General features: G+C 32.1%; 5 protein-coding genes across 5 annotated transcripts; 3 read left to right on the forward strand and 2 right to left on the reverse strand.

Annotated features, from left to right (window-relative positions):
• Window positions 1-296: 296 nt before the first annotated feature.
• Window positions 297-2420, forward strand: EDC3 (Edc3p; the record flags this gene model as incomplete). The annotated part of the gene is made up of 1 exon (XM_046077963.1): window positions 297-2420. The coding sequence occupies one exon, from the start codon at window positions 297-299 to the stop codon at window positions 2418-2420; it is 2124 nt and encodes a 707-aa protein (XP_045934363.1).
• An 806-nt stretch (window positions 2421-3226) lies between these two features.
• VAC8 (protein anchor VAC8) lies at window positions 3227-4999 on the forward strand (the record flags this gene model as incomplete). Its single annotated transcript, XM_046077964.1, has 1 exon — window positions 3227-4999. The coding sequence occupies one exon, from the start codon at window positions 3227-3229 to the stop codon at window positions 4997-4999; it is 1773 nt and encodes a 590-aa protein (XP_045934364.1).
• An 892-nt stretch (window positions 5000-5891) lies between these two features.
• Window positions 5892-7715, reverse strand: SCDLUD_003413 (gamma-glutamyltransferase family protein; the record flags this gene model as incomplete). The annotated part of the gene is made up of 1 exon (XM_046077965.1): window positions 5892-7715. The coding sequence occupies one exon, from the start codon at window positions 7713-7715 to the stop codon at window positions 5892-5894; it is 1824 nt and encodes a 607-aa protein (XP_045934365.1).
• A 362-nt stretch (window positions 7716-8077) lies between these two features.
• SCDLUD_003414 (uncharacterized protein) lies at window positions 8078-9661 on the forward strand (the record flags this gene model as incomplete). The annotated part of the gene is made up of 1 exon (XM_046081601.1): window positions 8078-9661. One exon carries the CDS (start codon window positions 8078-8080, stop codon window positions 9659-9661), a length of 1584 nt encoding a protein of 527 aa, XP_045934366.1.
• A 1665-nt stretch (window positions 9662-11326) lies between these two features.
• Window positions 11327-15637, reverse strand: HAP1 (Hap1p; the record flags this gene model as incomplete). Its single annotated transcript, XM_046077966.1, has 1 exon — window positions 11327-15637. One exon carries the CDS (start codon window positions 15635-15637, stop codon window positions 11327-11329), a length of 4311 nt encoding a protein of 1436 aa, XP_045934367.1.
• Between the last annotated feature and the right edge of the window lie 555 nt (window positions 15638-16192).

Consider the following 16192-nt stretch of genomic DNA (forward strand, 5'->3'; position numbering starts at 1 on the left):
AACGAAATTAATAAAAAAAAATTTTTTTCGTGGAAAAAAAAAAAAAATTAAAGAAAATGGACATATATTTACATATATTTGTTTTTTATTTTTTATTTTTTAATTTTTTTTTTTTTTTTCCTGCTTTTTCCTTTCTGTTAACAACAACAAGTGCAAAAGAAAATTTAATCGCTACTTTTTTTTCTTTTTTTTTTGCTTGTATTATGAGGATTGTTAAAAGAAAAAAAAAAAAAAAACTAATGTATGAACAAAAGAGAATTATTTAAGCATATAAAAGAAACTGAATAAAGTCTAAAATGTCACAATTTTCTGGGTTTGGTGTGAAAGTAGAATTACAAGACGGTAAGATAATAACTGGTAAAATTAACAAATGTACGAGTAAATCTTTAATATTGAATGATGTTAAATTCAGTGACGGTGGAACTAGTGCTATTTTTAAAGTCAAGTCATCTAGATTGAAGGATTTAAGCGTCATAAGTGTTCCACCAAAGAAAAAATACAATAACAATACTAATAATATAAACATTGACGATAATACTGGTAGTACGAACCTTAATGGTAACCAAAGAGTTTACTTTAATACGCTTGAGAATTCTTCTCAAAATAATAGGGAGTTATGGGGTGATGACGATGTTCAGAAAATTAAAGAATCCTCTGACTTTGATTTTGCTAGTAATTTAGCCATGTTTAATAAAAAAAGTGTTTTTGAACAATTGAAACAAAAGGATCAGATAGATCCGTCGAAAAGGTTAGTCAGCTTTAATAAAAAGGGAATCGATGATATAAATGGAAATGGTATGAAAGCTACTAATGTCAACAATAATAAAATTAATTATGAAAATCATGAAATGGTTTTAGCTGACACTAAAAATGATTATTGGGATAGTATAGATTCAATGAAAAATCATGAAAATGGAGATATTTCTGGTAAAACAAATAGCGATCCTCGTGATAATACCACAGGTGTTACTGCGACTCATGATAGCAGCGTTAACGATAAAAATTATGATAGTACTAATAGTACTGCCACTACTAATAGTAATAATGTTGATTATACTGGTAATTTTTCACCAATTACCAAATCTATTAATATTACTCATTTATTAAAAAGAGGCAATACGGCTACTACTACTATTACTACTCATGAAAATCACAATGATAGTAGTAATGAAAATGATGTTAATGCTACTACTACTACTACCACCACTGCCATCACCAATACTAACAATGATAATAATAATAATAATAATAATAATAACAATGACGATATTGGTACTGGTACTGGTAAGAATGATGCCAGTAATTATAATAAAACCACCAGTGCTACTACACAGGACGTTTTAGAGCAAATTCAAAAGGTTTTGAGTAATGTACCACCCAGTGACATCAATAGTATTAGCACTAAAAGCAGAAGGGGTTCTAGTTATAATAGCAACACCATAAACTGTACATCTCCTCTTTTATCAATATCTAAATGTTTCCAAGAAACAAGGAGTAAAGAGTATATCCCAACCTCGACACCTTTGCAATTATTAGAAATAGACAGATTAGCTAGTGATGAATACAACTTTTCGTATAGTCTACAAGTGGAACACGTTGCCATTCATTTATCAACTTTTATCAAAAAAAGAAAGTTGGGTGGAAATGTTAGATTAAATAAAAAAAATAACAATGCCCCGCCATTAGTAGTTATTCTGTGCAGCATGGATTCCAAGTGTAGTATCCAAGCCATTGCTATAGGTAGAACATTGTGCCAAACAAAACATGTAAGGGTGTTGACATGTATGTATAGTGGTACTAACAGTGATGTTACAACAAATGGTGGTAGCAGAAACTCGAATGGCAGTAACTTGTATGAATTAGAAATGAACAAGCAGTTGGAACTATACAAAAAATGTGGGGGTAAAATTGTTGGAAACACGACTACCCTAGAAAATGTATTATCTAAGTTGAATTCCCCTGTAGAATTAATTATTGACGGTATCCAAGGTTATGATTGCAATTTAGAGGATTTGGTACAAGGTACTGATTATAACGATCTAATAGAAATGATTGATTGGTGTAATAGTAAGACTGCTGCAAGTACGGTTAACCATGAACACCAATGTGAATGTTGGTCTTTGGAATTGCCTAGCGGTGTTGATCCCAACACTGGTGATTGTAATTTTATTACGACTGTTATTCCAAATACGGTAGTATCTTTAGGATTACCATTATCTGTATTATTAAATGATAATTTAAGTGACAAAGACAACAATAGTAGCAACAAGACTTATTATTTGGTTGATATGGGCATACCTTCTGGTGTTTTCAACCTAAAGAACACATTACGTAAATTTGTTGTTATGGAAGAAGTGTTTGCGGTAGACGGTGTTGTACAAATAATGGTACCACCTGCTTTGTATTCTTCTTTTGGTTAAGGTGGTAGTAGTATGTATGATTAGCATGGTTAATAGATGAATTATTTGGGATTATTATTTTTGATTACATTTTTATAGTTAATAATGATAATAGACTTAGTTCGTAGAGAGAGAGAGGGAGAGAGATAGGACATAAAAGGCCCTGTGCAGTTCTTGCTGAACAAACCTCGTAACGGAAAGTGAAAGTTTAGGATTACCCAGCCATTTTTCACCTTCTTACCCTGCTCGTGGTGAAGTAAGACTGCGGGCAGAAGGGCATATCGCTTTTTCTTTTTTCCTTTTTCTTTTTTCCTTTTTCTTTTTTCTCTTTAAAATTTGCTGGGTAGAAGCTGGCAATCCTTAAAAAAAAACAAAATAATAATAATAAAAATGAAAACAACAATAGTATAATTTTCTTTTACTGGGTTTCTTTCTTCCTTGTCGCTTAATCTTATATTAATTACTCTCCTTACCAAATAGAAATCCTTTTTTTTATTTTTTTTATTTTTTTTATTTTCTTCTTCTGAACTAACAAAAACGCAACCACTCCTCTTTAAAACTTATCAACAATTTTATCAGCAATTAAAATAAAAAGTAGTCACAACATACTTCAAAAGATAAATACTCTATTATCATAGGAAAATATATACACATAGGACAAAAAAAAAAAATTAAAAAAAAAAATTAAAAAAACATAATAAAGAAAAAAAGACTCACAGTTTAAATTAAAATAACAATATCAAAAACAAAAACAGAAAGAAAAAAAAAAACAACAACGACAAACAAACAAACAAACTAACTAACAAACAAACATACACATACTCACTATGGGCGCATGTTTAAGCTGTTGCGTTTCTTCGCATTCCTCTAATGAAGATTCTTCAACTAATGATAATAATGGTACTCCAAACAATAATAACGTTCTATCTATTGCTGATAACGAACGTGAAGCAGTTTCCTCATTATTGCAATACTTGGAGGATAAAGACAGATACGATTTTTATGAAGGTGGACCGCTAAAGGCACTAACCACCTTGGTCTATTCAGATAATATCAATTTGCAAAGAAGTGCAGCCTTAGCGTTTGCAGAAATTACTGAAAAATACATACGTGCTGTTTCCCGCGAGGTTTTGGAGCCTATTTTAATTCTATTACAAAACAATGACACACAAATCCAAATTGCTGCCTGTGCTGCGTTGGGCAACTTGGCTGTCAACAATGAAAACAAAGTGTTGATTGTAGAAATGGGTGGGTTAGAACCATTAATAAAACAAATGATGAGTCCTGACGTTGAAGTACAATGTAATGCCGTTGGTTGCATAACTAATTTAGCTACCCAGGATGATAACAAAGCTAAAATTGCAAAATCTGGTGCATTGGTCCCCTTAACCCACTTAGCAAAATCCAAAAATATCAGAGTACAAAGGAATGCCACCGGTGCATTATTAAATATGACTCATTCTGGTGAAAACAGAAAAGAATTAGTTGATGCTGGTGCTGTGCCTGTTTTAGTTTCATTGCTATCTTCAAAGGATCCCTTTTATGTTCAATACTATTGTACCACTGCGTTGTCTAACATAGCTGTCGATGAGGAAAATAGAAGGAAATTGGCTCAGACTGAACCCAAATTAGTCCCTAAATTGGTTGCCTTAATGGATTCCCCAGTTAATAGGGTTAAATGCCAAGCTACTTTAGCTCTAAGAAATTTGGCTTCCGATACAAATTACCAATTAGAAATTGTTAGAGCTGGAGGTTTACCTCATCTAGTCAAATTAATTCAAAGTGATAGTATGCCATTGGTGTTGGCTAGTGTTGCCTGTATAAGAAATATTTCTATTCATCCCATGAACGAGGGACTAATTGTGGATGCTGGTTTTATGAAGCCATTGGTGAAGTTATTGGATTACGACAATTCCGAAGAAATTCAGTGCCATGCCGTTTCTACTTTAAGGAACTTGGCGGCATCTTCAGAAAAGAATAGAATTGGCTTTTTCGAATGCGGTGCAGTTGACAAAATTAAGAAAATGGCTCTGAATTGTCCGCTAAGCGTTCAAAGTGAGATTTCCGCTTGCTTTGCCATATTAGCTTTGGACGAAAGTTCCAAGTTGAAATTGATCGATAGTGATATAATTGAGGTTTTAATCCCCATGACTTTTTCAAGCAATACAGAAGTTTCCGGCAATGCAGCGGCTGCCTTGGCTAATTTATGTTCCAGAATGGGTGATTATACAAAAGTTATTAATGCATGGAACGAGCCACAAGATGGTATTTCTGGGTTTTTCCTGAGGTTTTTACAAAGTGAATATCCAACCTTTGAACACATTGCTCTTTGGACCATTTTGCAACTACTAGAAAGCCATGATCCCACTTTAACTTCGTATATTAAGAGGAATAAGGATATAGTGGATAGTATAAAGAAATTGGCAGAAATTAACTATGAAAGCGCGCAAAGGGCTTCTATTTCACCTTCATCCGATAGCAACAAGAATAAAAGCAATAACAACACCACCATTAATAGTAATAGTGGCGGTGAACAATATGACGATGCTAGTTTAGAATTATACAATATTACACAACAAATAATGCAATTTTTGCAATAACAATAATATTATTGCTAATAATAAAATACAACTTAAACCCATTTGGGAGAATGAATAACCATAGATTCTAATTTATTATTATCATTATATTGTTATCACTTGTTACAATATATTTCACTTTATTTTGCATTGTTGGTATGTGTATGCGCATCATTATATTTCTTTGGAGTAAGAATGTTTCACTGTTATTGCTATACAGTTCAAGTGAGCAGCGGGGTATATTTATTTTTTTTTTTTTCAAAAAAAAAAGAAAGGTAAGAAAAAAGAGAAAAGGAACAGTAAACTCGAAGAAGAAAGAAAGAAAGTATATTGCCTACTTGATTTTATTTTTTATTTTTTATTTTTTATTTTTTATTTTTTTTTTATTTTTATTTTTTTTTGGCGAATAACAAAACATTAAAAGTAGAAATGTCAACTTACCTTTTTTTTTTGTTCTTGTTTTTGTTTTTTGTTTTTATTATCACTTTGTTTTTATTATCATTTTGTTTTATTATCATATCAAATATATACTGTATTTTTACTACTGTTTTTCTGTGAATTATTGTTATACCTAACTGATGTTATTATCCTTATTTTTTATTTAATTTTACACATTGTCTATTCAACTAAGAAAAAAGAGGGACAAAAAAAGAAAAAAGACTAGATTAGCTTAAAAGTATATAATATCAGGAAAGCAAAAAAAAAAAAAAAAAAAAAAAAGAAAAAAATAAATATTTTAAAAGTTATTAATAATTAATTAATAGATCAATAATTCAAAAGTATACCTTAAGTTATGCTCCTTTCCTTATTTCCCCCCTTCCTCTTTTCTTAACGTTTAGTTGGAAGATGAACATATACCAAGTCTTATTATCTTAACTCAACTACAAAAATATCAAATGATCAACATTATTATTCAGACCAACGGAATTGCACAACCATCCCCCCTCTTATCACTTCCAGCAGTATATATAATAGAGCCAGGTGCCAAAAAAGGGTGATCAACTTTGATTATTTGACCTCTACCAAATAAACTTCTATCCCAACCCGATTTAATTTCCACACAATGGCCTAAACTACGCAATGCTTCAATTACATCTAAAGACATCTCATCTTCTACACTAACCAATGTTACAGGTGTAGAAACAGGGCCTGTTGAACCATTGCCTCTGTCTTTATATTTGGGATGCGGTGATAAGCAGATACGTGGTGCATCCAGAGATTCTTGTGGTGTCATTTGGAAAATAGTTAAATTTAAAAAATGTTGTAAATGGCCAGTGGGTTGCATAAACCCACCCATATTACCCAGACTATATGCCAATCTTTCTCGTTTTTCACCATTAACTATTTCCGGAATTGTAATCATCGATGGTATGATCGTATGGTATGGTCTTTTGTTTGGTTCCAAACTGTTCTTGGTTCCTTTTTTCATATTAAAATTAGATCCCCTATTCTGTAGACAAAACCCCAACCCTTCACCGATTTCACCGTCATCCAAATTACCACTAGGAATTATACCTGATCCAAAATTTGTGTAAACAGAATTAATAAATGATGTGGCATTTCCCTCGTCATCTGAACACGTAAAATATACCGTGTCACCCTGGTTAAAATCGGCATCAGGAATACCATGGGTAATCTTAGAAGAATCTAAAATCTTGTTCTTACGGAAAAGCTCACTTCTTGAAAGTAAGTAGTCCCGAGATAATAACCGGGGCAAAATATCTGCATCTTGATAAAGCGGATCAGAAACATATTCGTCTGAATCATAAAATGCTAGTTTTAAGCTTTCAATTAAAATATGCAAATAATCTGCAGAATTATGCTTCATTTGAAAAATATCAATGACACCTTCATTCTGTAATTCTCTAATGATACCTAGCGCAATTAGAGCCACTAAACCTTGACTATTTGGTGGAGTTTCCCAAAATCTATACCCGTTGAAATCTAAATAAATAGGGTCAACAAAAGTACTTTCATGATTTGATAAATCTAACAATTTCATTGCACCACCTCTTGTTTGAACTTCGTCCACAATTATTTTTGCTACTTCCCCCTTATAAAATCCATCTTTCCCCTCATTCACAATTTTCTTGAAAATTTTACCCAACGGTTTATTAATTATTAAATCTCCAGAAGTCGGCCCGGTGCTGGCGGCAATACTACCACCGTGCTTTGTAAACACTTCAATTAAATCATATCTCATATTGTTCTGTTTTTCCAATTTTTTCCAACTCTTTCTGGTTAGAAAGGATGAAATTTCACTAATTGGAAACCCATTTTCACATAAATCGATTGCTGGCTGCAAAATTTGAGCCAAGGATACTTTACCAGAACCAAATTTGTCAATTGAATCTAACCAACCTGCCACTGTGCCTGGAACAGTGATACTGTGGACAGAATCAAATGGGATACGTGTCATTTCTTTATTTCCTTCAGAAGCTTGTAAAACCCTATCTATAGTCAACTCCTTGGGAGACCTACCACTCCCATTCATACCCAATACACTCCCAGAGCTCCTATCATAATGTAAACAAAAACAATCACCACCAATTCCGGTACTCGCTGGCTCTAAAACGCATAAACAGGCAGCTACCGCAACAGATGCATCCATAGAATTACCTCCCAACTCCAAAATCTTTACACCAGCTGCTGATGCCAAGGGTTGAGTTGATGCTATCATTCCCCTTGTAGAATAGACATTTGATCTTCTACTACACGTAAAATTAATATCTGTCATTTGTATAGATAGTTGTGATATCTTTATTTATTTATTTATTTTGTTTATCGTTTTTTCTCTTTTTTTGTTATTCCTTATGGATATATAATGTCAACTACCAGTAATTTTTTTTTCCCCCACACCCCCCTTGAAGCGGCAACCAATGCGCATGATTTTATGGATTAAAAACTTGGTAACTTGAAGATAGCCATTTTTGAAGTTGGTTTATTTTCATAGTTCGCATAAGACCAGCTTCGTTTTTGGAGTCATTTTTAATTTGCTGCTGAAACTTAAATTTTTTAATCAAAAGACATAAATATAGTAATTATATATCTCACAAAAAAAAAAAATGTGTACAAAAATTGCATAAACTGTCAAAAAAAATGTCTAAAACCAATATGAGTGTCACAAATCTAGAATATAGTTCTCAATTCAAGGAAATTCTACACAAAGCAGAATTAGGCTCTCCAGCTATGTTTCATGATTTGGATAATTGCAATAACTTGCCAGAAAAAAATGGGCCCAATAACCCCTTTGTTCAAGCTTTAGTCGTTTATACTTTGATTGAATTGTATGGTGATTTGCCTAATGGCTATTTTCAAGACAAAAAAGTCACTACCTCTATCGTTAATGCAATTCTAAGAGTTTTTACTTTTCTTAGTGGACATATTATTAGAAATATTGACAAGCATTGTATTCGAGAAGCCATTAAAAAATCACATGAATATAGAAGGCTTTTCAAGTATTTTATTGATAACTGTTCATGTCTTTCCTTTAATGGAAAAAGCTTTGATCTTTCGCAAGAGTTACTGAATATTGCTAATTATACTTCAACATCTTTCCGTTCTCTTTTGGTAAATCCTAAGTATAAGTTACCTCCTTTAATTGTTAGTAAAATCAATAAGGACTTACCTCGAAACATGCAACTTAAAACAACAAAAGTTAGAATTATAAGTAATATCTTTTTAAAAAATTGTGCTTATTTAAAAGATTTTAATAACATATTAACAGTGAATACCACACAATATAATATAAATACCAGAGCCGTACATCTTAACCTTCGCACGGATAACTATTTAAACAATGATGACACTAGCGGTGGTAAAAACGTTAATAACAACTATAGCAACAACAGTAACAACTATAATAATAATAATAATAATAATAATAATAATAATAATAATAATAATAATGACATTGAAAATAATGATAGTCGTAGTGTCAGTAACAATAGTATTTCTAATAGCAATAACGATAGCAGTAAAGGCAGCAACAACAATAATAGTATGTCTAGTTTCGATATTAATAATAATAATAATTCAAGGGTTCCTTATGGTAGCAATAACCACATGCATAGTGAGAATGATAATGCAGCTTCTTTTGCTAATAGTATTGCTCCAACTGGTGTTAACCCTTTTAATAGGAACAACATTGTTTCTGGAACAACGAACTACGATAATGGGTTTAATGTTATTAGAAAAAGAAGAAGAAGCAGAAGCAGAAGCAGAAGCAGAAGCAGAGTATGTGTTGTTGAAAAGCTTATTGCCCAAAAGGTCGAATCTTTTTTGAATAGAACAGAAGATACTGATACTTTTACTATGATTTGTACATTTTTGGAGTCTGGATTTATTAACAGATACGAATACAACTTACTGCATGATATTCTAAATGATATTGATAACCATTATAATATAATACTATGTACAATTAATAAGAAAAGAAGAAAGTTTTTTGCAACAGAGAATGATTACGCAAAAAGAGACAACGGGATCAATTTTTTACGTTCGATTGTAACTGAGTTAAAAGCTGTTTATCCAGATTTTAAGAATTTTTCAGTTTTAAATTCTCATATTAATAGGGCTAACCCAAATATAGATACCTTCAATGCATTAGAGAATACGAATGAGTATTCCCATAACACTGATGTCGATGAAAATAAAAACACAAATGAGCGGGGTTCTGAATAATTAATAAAGAATACTTCGGATATCATTCAATGCTCCTTAATAATAATCTAAATAATGGAGATAATAATGGATTCCAACAAGTAGGTAAGAAGTATGCTAGTAATATTGCTGGAAATATTATTCCCAAAAGGGATATTCCAGGAAATTCAAAGGTATCCTGTACTCATCCAAGGACTTCTGTCTCTGAAACATCTACCAAAGCTGCAAAAAAAAAATCCATTAATATGCGCTATCAATTCTAATGTAGCTACCGACTCAAACAGCTTTGAGGCTTTAAGTGATAAAAGAAGCACACTGGTTAAAACCAGATCTAAAATACAATATTCTAATAACCAGGAAATACAAATACCCTTTAATGCTAAAACAAGGGATACTAAAAAGAAAAAGGAATAATAAAATAAAATAGAATAAAGAACTGTAAAAACATAATATAGAATGGTTACATTTTGATCAAAGCATTTTTTTTTCTAAAAATTTATTTGACTAGTCGCCTAGAATTTGTCTAACATCATTTCTCAAATTTTCTATTTCAGAATCTAATCTTCAAGCAATCTCTTTTTTATTGAAATTAACCGAATTATAAATATTTTCCAAAAAATAGCCATTTTTTTTTTTTAGGCGAACTTTAAAACAAAGATTGTTAACTTCATTAGAGAGTCATAGCATCTTAATGTATTGTCTAAAAGTATATAAAATTATATATTTATAAAGTTTATCTTGTGAACTTTCCATTGCTATAATTTTTATTACATAATTTCTAGTTTAAGATAGCTTAAAAAAAATTTTTTTTTTTTTTAAGTTTTTACTTCCTTTTATAAAAAAAACCAATTTGAAGTTGTAGTAGTTTTTGACCTCAACTCCCATGAAAAAGTTTAATGCTTGAAAAAACTTAACATATACAAAATAAAAATAATATCATTATAATCATTTCGAAAAGCATTCTTTAGATAACTAATTTCCAGTATTGAAAATAATCGCTCATTGAAGTTACAACTGAAGTTATTGAAATTTGTAAACTAGGTTGAGATCCCAACTTTAACACGGTCAATCACAACTTAATCATTTTTTCTAAGATCCTTTCCAGCGGAGGTTTGGACCCAAGTTTCCAACTTTTTAATATGTAAAATAAGCACATTAGGTGGAGCTTGACAGTTTATCAATTCTATTGCTTAAAATTTATACTTCTCTCTAAATTGTGGTTGTTGCATTGTATGTCTTTTTCATAGAATGTTAATAGAGAAGCTTACAAACATGGAAGGGATTTAATTTGGTACGTTGACACAGGGTGTTTTCCTTGTTATTATTATTATTATTACAAGTCTTAACAATACATTGTGATTTATTTCCATTTGCATGCTGAGTTATCTTTGCTCGGTGACCTCCCTCCCTTTCCATTTCTCTTATCACTATCGCTGAAATAACAATTTTTCATATATTTTCAATGCCTCAAAAAACAAACTAATGTTTTGATTCTAAACCACAATATACGTATAACAATCGGTCTTTTTTAAAATAAATAAAATGTTAATATATATATATATATATATATATATATATATATATATACGTAATATTAACCAGTATTTAATATGTATATAATATATACATATATTTTAAAAGAGAAAAAAAAAAAAAAAAAAAAAAAAAAAAAAAAAAAAAAAAATTCTATTCCCAAATATCCATGTCATTAAAGTTAGCATTTCTTGCAACACCATTATCATTAACATTACCAGTGCTAGTTCTTCCATGAATTATCTCACTTAAGCCCTCGATCCCGGTGTTCTCCATGTCGATAAAATCTTCATTTACATTCCAGACACTGTTGACTTCTGACCCCTTGCGACTTTTAATACCACCTACATTGAACAGAGTTTCTTTATATTCATGATCAAAACCAACTGCCTCAACAATACTGGATGGGTTTATAATTAATCCAGTTAAATCCGCATTTTGCTTCAAAAATTCCTCAAAATCTGGCGTATAATTAATCGAGGAAGATGTTTCTTCTGATAGTATAGAAGGCGATAAAAACTGTGTATTATCCCCATTGGCAACGGCGTTAGTACTAGTTGCATTTGGCATTTCTGTAAGTGGTAAGTTGGCACTTGCCTGTAAACTATTTAAATTTGGAGTTGCTAACAAAGTAACGGGTGTTTCCTCTTTCATCTTGATATTAGGCGATAACACTGGAATCTGCGGTCTTACATTAACAGTATCCGTGAGAGGTGTTGCAGCGTTACTATTGTTGGTAATATAAGTAAGATCTGTATTTGGCAATGGCAAAGTATCATTGAACATTCTCGTTTTAGGCGTAATGACGGGCGGTTCTGAGGAGGGAATAAAAATATCAGAAGAAAGTTTACGTCTTTTTACAGGATCATTATTTCCATCAGCTACACCCTTGGATAGCGGATCTAACCCAATTTCCTCGCTTCCTCTTCTGATATCAGACGTTCTACTACTGACTGTCCTATAAGTTATTGGATTATATGCTGTTTTAATTTTTGACAACCTACCACCGGCTGAAGTATTTGCAGCTTGTATCCTAGATTTATCTTGAGGAGGTCTTCCAGCAACGTTGCCGCTGTTCAAGTTAGGTGACTTTATTGGTAAAAACCCGATAGCATCTTGATACACGGGACATCTTTTTAGTTGCTCGCCACCAGCAGATATTATTAGTGACGGAATGTTCTTAAAAAATCTAGCCATATTTGCAATACCAGGTGTCTTTATTGTGGGAAGAGTCTTATTATTGTTTCCAGCACTGCTTTCATTAGCGGTTGAGGCATTACGTGACCTTGTTTTGTTTTTCGAGGACTGCGTTTTTAACAAAGTTAAGAAAAACCCAGTCGATCTAGTCATTTTGGAAGCATACGTGTATTTTTCAGATATCTGTTTTGTCAATTTGTGAAATAACTCCATCCTACATAATAAAATATTAGCCAAATCATCACTCATCTGTAATACCTCGTTATTATCAAACAAACTGTCTCCGGCACCCGAGTTACCACTATATGGACAACCCTTTTTACCTGTATTATTTGAATTGGCAGTCTTTTCTGATGTTTCGTCTTCGCTGCCACTGGACGAATTTTCCGTTGTTGTTGTTGTTGTTATGATTGGACATTCACTTATACCAGCTAATGGACCGCATCTAGCCCTTAAAATTAAACATATCATAAATTGCAGTGCTCTATGACAAACATCTAGACAAGAAGGTGTCAATAAGACTTCCATATAGTTGAAAATGGAGCCATTCCCGCCACTTTGTGATTTGGTATTTATAAAAAAAACCAAAGAGTTTCTAAAACCATCCATAGCATAATTTAAAGAATCCTGAGCATATTTTCTGCTTAAGGGGATCGTATCGGCATCATCATTGCCCATTGGCTCATAATTAGTAAATAGTATATAACTTAACAAATAAAGCAACATTCTTATAGTTAAATGTTTCGAGAAAAAAACAGCTTTAGTCGTAGTCTCATGGGGCAAATCCAGTTTTTTACTATTACTGGTACTACTATCATCTTTTAAGCCGTCACTTGTTGAGTACAAAATTTTTTTCAACGTAGGTAGTGTATATACACTGTCATAATCATCAGGTTTGTTTACCGAGGATATGGAGGTGTTTAAAGCGGTTGCTTCCGATGTGAACAATAATCCCTTATTAATCAACGTGTTGACAATATCGTTTATGTTAGAATTGTTATCATCCTCGCCATAGGACAGTTTTTTCAAAATAGAAATTAATTCATCCAACTCAAATTTGCGAACAGAGCGGGATAATGATACATTCAATATGTGGTTCAGTACGGCAATTATGCACAAATCTATTTGGAAAAATAACGTGTAATTTTTCACAACAATTAGCTCTTTAATATCACTAACATAGTCAATTTTGGAGGCGCACGGCAATTTTGTGTCACTAAAGTCACCCAAGTTTCTCAATAACCTTGGTGCACCTAAAGATAATGACTGTTGGACATCTAACGAAACAATGAAAAACCATGTTTTTCTCCAAGTATGTTTCAACCTTTCCGTATTAGCCACAACCTCCTTGTTGAAAACAGGAGCATTGCCTGTTGAAGGTTGTTTATTTTTCTTTTTAGTGTTGCCATTAGAGTTAGAATTTTCATTTTTGTTTTTAGAGGCCGCAGGAAAGACGTCTGTGTTTAATTGAGGGAAATTATCTGGATCTCTGTGTAAACCGCAACTAAATGCCATCTGAACAATACTACTTAACAAAACTTGATGTGTTTCATTGTCGTGTCCTGTGGTCATAAAAGAACCTGAATTTTGGAAGGACTCGGAGCTTTCTGGACAGCTTATCAAATATATTTTGTAAAAAATAGCAAATTGCACAGTAGTAATATTGACGTTCTTGTTGGAAAAGCTACTAATTTCATCAAATCTAACTAAATATTTTCTGATCAAGTTGACAGCTAAGGTCGGTATTTCAAATTTCAAGATCAAGTTTTCGTCCTTGGCCTGTGAGGCTGTGAATGCAGAGTGGTTAGTTGCTAGTTTACCTAAAGCTAAATTGCTGCCGTGGAAAATCCCTAAATCTATATTACAACCGTTAGATGGTAGTGATAGCCACGTCAACCTTAAAATAATGACTAGAATCCCTAAAATACAGCAATCTAGGGGCTTATTTATCTTTATGGAAATATTATCTCCCGGTAAAGTTGGTGGTTGGATGATTTGTGCTATTTGTGATTTGAAACTTTGTTCATCCAATATTGGAATTACAGGATATAAAAATTTGAAAAATTTATTGATCAGTAGCGCAATGATTCTCTGTGGTGGTAGCAGCTTATTTAACTCTTTTATAACTTTTTCTATAATTTCTTGTTCATTATTTGCAGAATTTAAATCCAAATTCTTGTATAACGACGACGATGCAGAATTCTTACGCGAAGTGACACTGTTATTGTTAGCTGACCCAACAGAATATGAGGAATGGGAGGTTGGAGGAGGAGTGGGTGTTTTATCATGCATTATTGGACATTTTCTACTTAGGACATCAAATGACGGTAGTTCTTGGGGCTTTTTTAGTTTGGTATGATCAATAGGGCATTTATTTACTGAAGTTTTAGCAGTTTTTGCATTGTGTATAATGGGACATCTATTAGCACCAGCGTCCCCAGTGTCACTGGAAATATTCTTGTTTTTATCATGGGCTACCGGACACGTGGGTATTCCCGATGTATTAGTATTATTATCATTATTATCTTCAAATTTCTGACTAACTGGACAAGCATTGGAACCAGGTAAAAATGCATTTTTAGTAGGATGACCGACGGGACAATTACCAATGCTATTCCTTTTAATTTTGCCATTGGCGTTGTTTGTGGTCGACATTTGAATATACCATTCGTTTATCCTTTCCCTGATTGTAAATATATGCGACCATAATAGTTTCAAATAGGGATCACCTTTCATAATAGCTAACCAATGGGTGGCACCTAGATGTACAGTACCAGTGTTTTTCAAGTGCAACATATCAAACCTTTTGGTTAAATCTAATTCATCATTATCGTATTTAGAAAACAATTGTTCTTCTTGACTTAGTTTTGAATCGTCTTCCTTTTTACTGTCAGGAGTTTCTCCTTTAAGGCATTTCTTATTCTTGTCACTTAACTTTATAACGTTTTGAGAATTTGATATTGAGTTACTTGTTAAGCTTAAATCGTTGGTTATCGATTCCGGCGGTGAATTATTGTTACTATGAACTTTGTTCAACATTTCTTCCAAAGATTTTACCCTATCACGTAATTCTTTTAACTCAACGTCTTTGGATAGCTCTTTTTCTGCTTCTTCAGCCCAGCTTTGTTCCATATAATGACACAAATGGGACATGCCAGTTTTCTCACATTGTTTACAATGTGGCCTTGTTTTATCACACTTTACTTTACGTTTTCTACATATTGTACAACTTAATGGAACTCTATTTCTTTTTCTTTTAGGTGGCATTGATTATATATGTTATTGTTGATTTAATAAAGATTTTGGTAATTCTTTGTTTTTTATTTGAGTGTACTTTTTCGTAAGTGAGTTTTGAAAAAGTTTAATAGAATTATTTTCATATATTGTTGTTAAACGGGAAATTAGTGATTTCGAGCCTAAAAATATTTAAAATCTTTGCAGAGGTTAAAAGATAAAAGTTTTTTTTTTTTTTTTTTTTTTTCTTTTTCTTCTTATTTTTATTTTTCTATTCATAAATGCGATGAATCCTTCACATTTATATATAAACAACTTTTGGTTGATAAAATAATCGAAAAGTAACAAACAAAAATAAAAAAATTATTGGTGATTTTGTCGTAGTAAAACTCACAATTTCTTGTTCTCTTCCTTCTCTCTCCTCATTTTATTTTGTATGTATAATAATGGTAATAAATTGTTCATCATTTCGGGTGTTGGGGTGTGTCGTTTAGAAAATTTTATTTTCCTTCTTTTGTTGAGAATTATTATTAGCAAGCTTAACCGCAAATATCATCATGTTTTTTCTTCCTTTTCTTTTTCTTTTTC

This window comes from Saccharomycodes ludwigii, chromosome IV (genome assembly GCF_020623625.1).
Source record: "Saccharomycodes ludwigii strain NBRC 1722 chromosome IV, whole genome shotgun sequence".
NCBI classification, from domain to species: Eukaryota; Fungi; Ascomycota; class Saccharomycetes; order Saccharomycodales; family Saccharomycodaceae; genus Saccharomycodes; species Saccharomycodes ludwigii.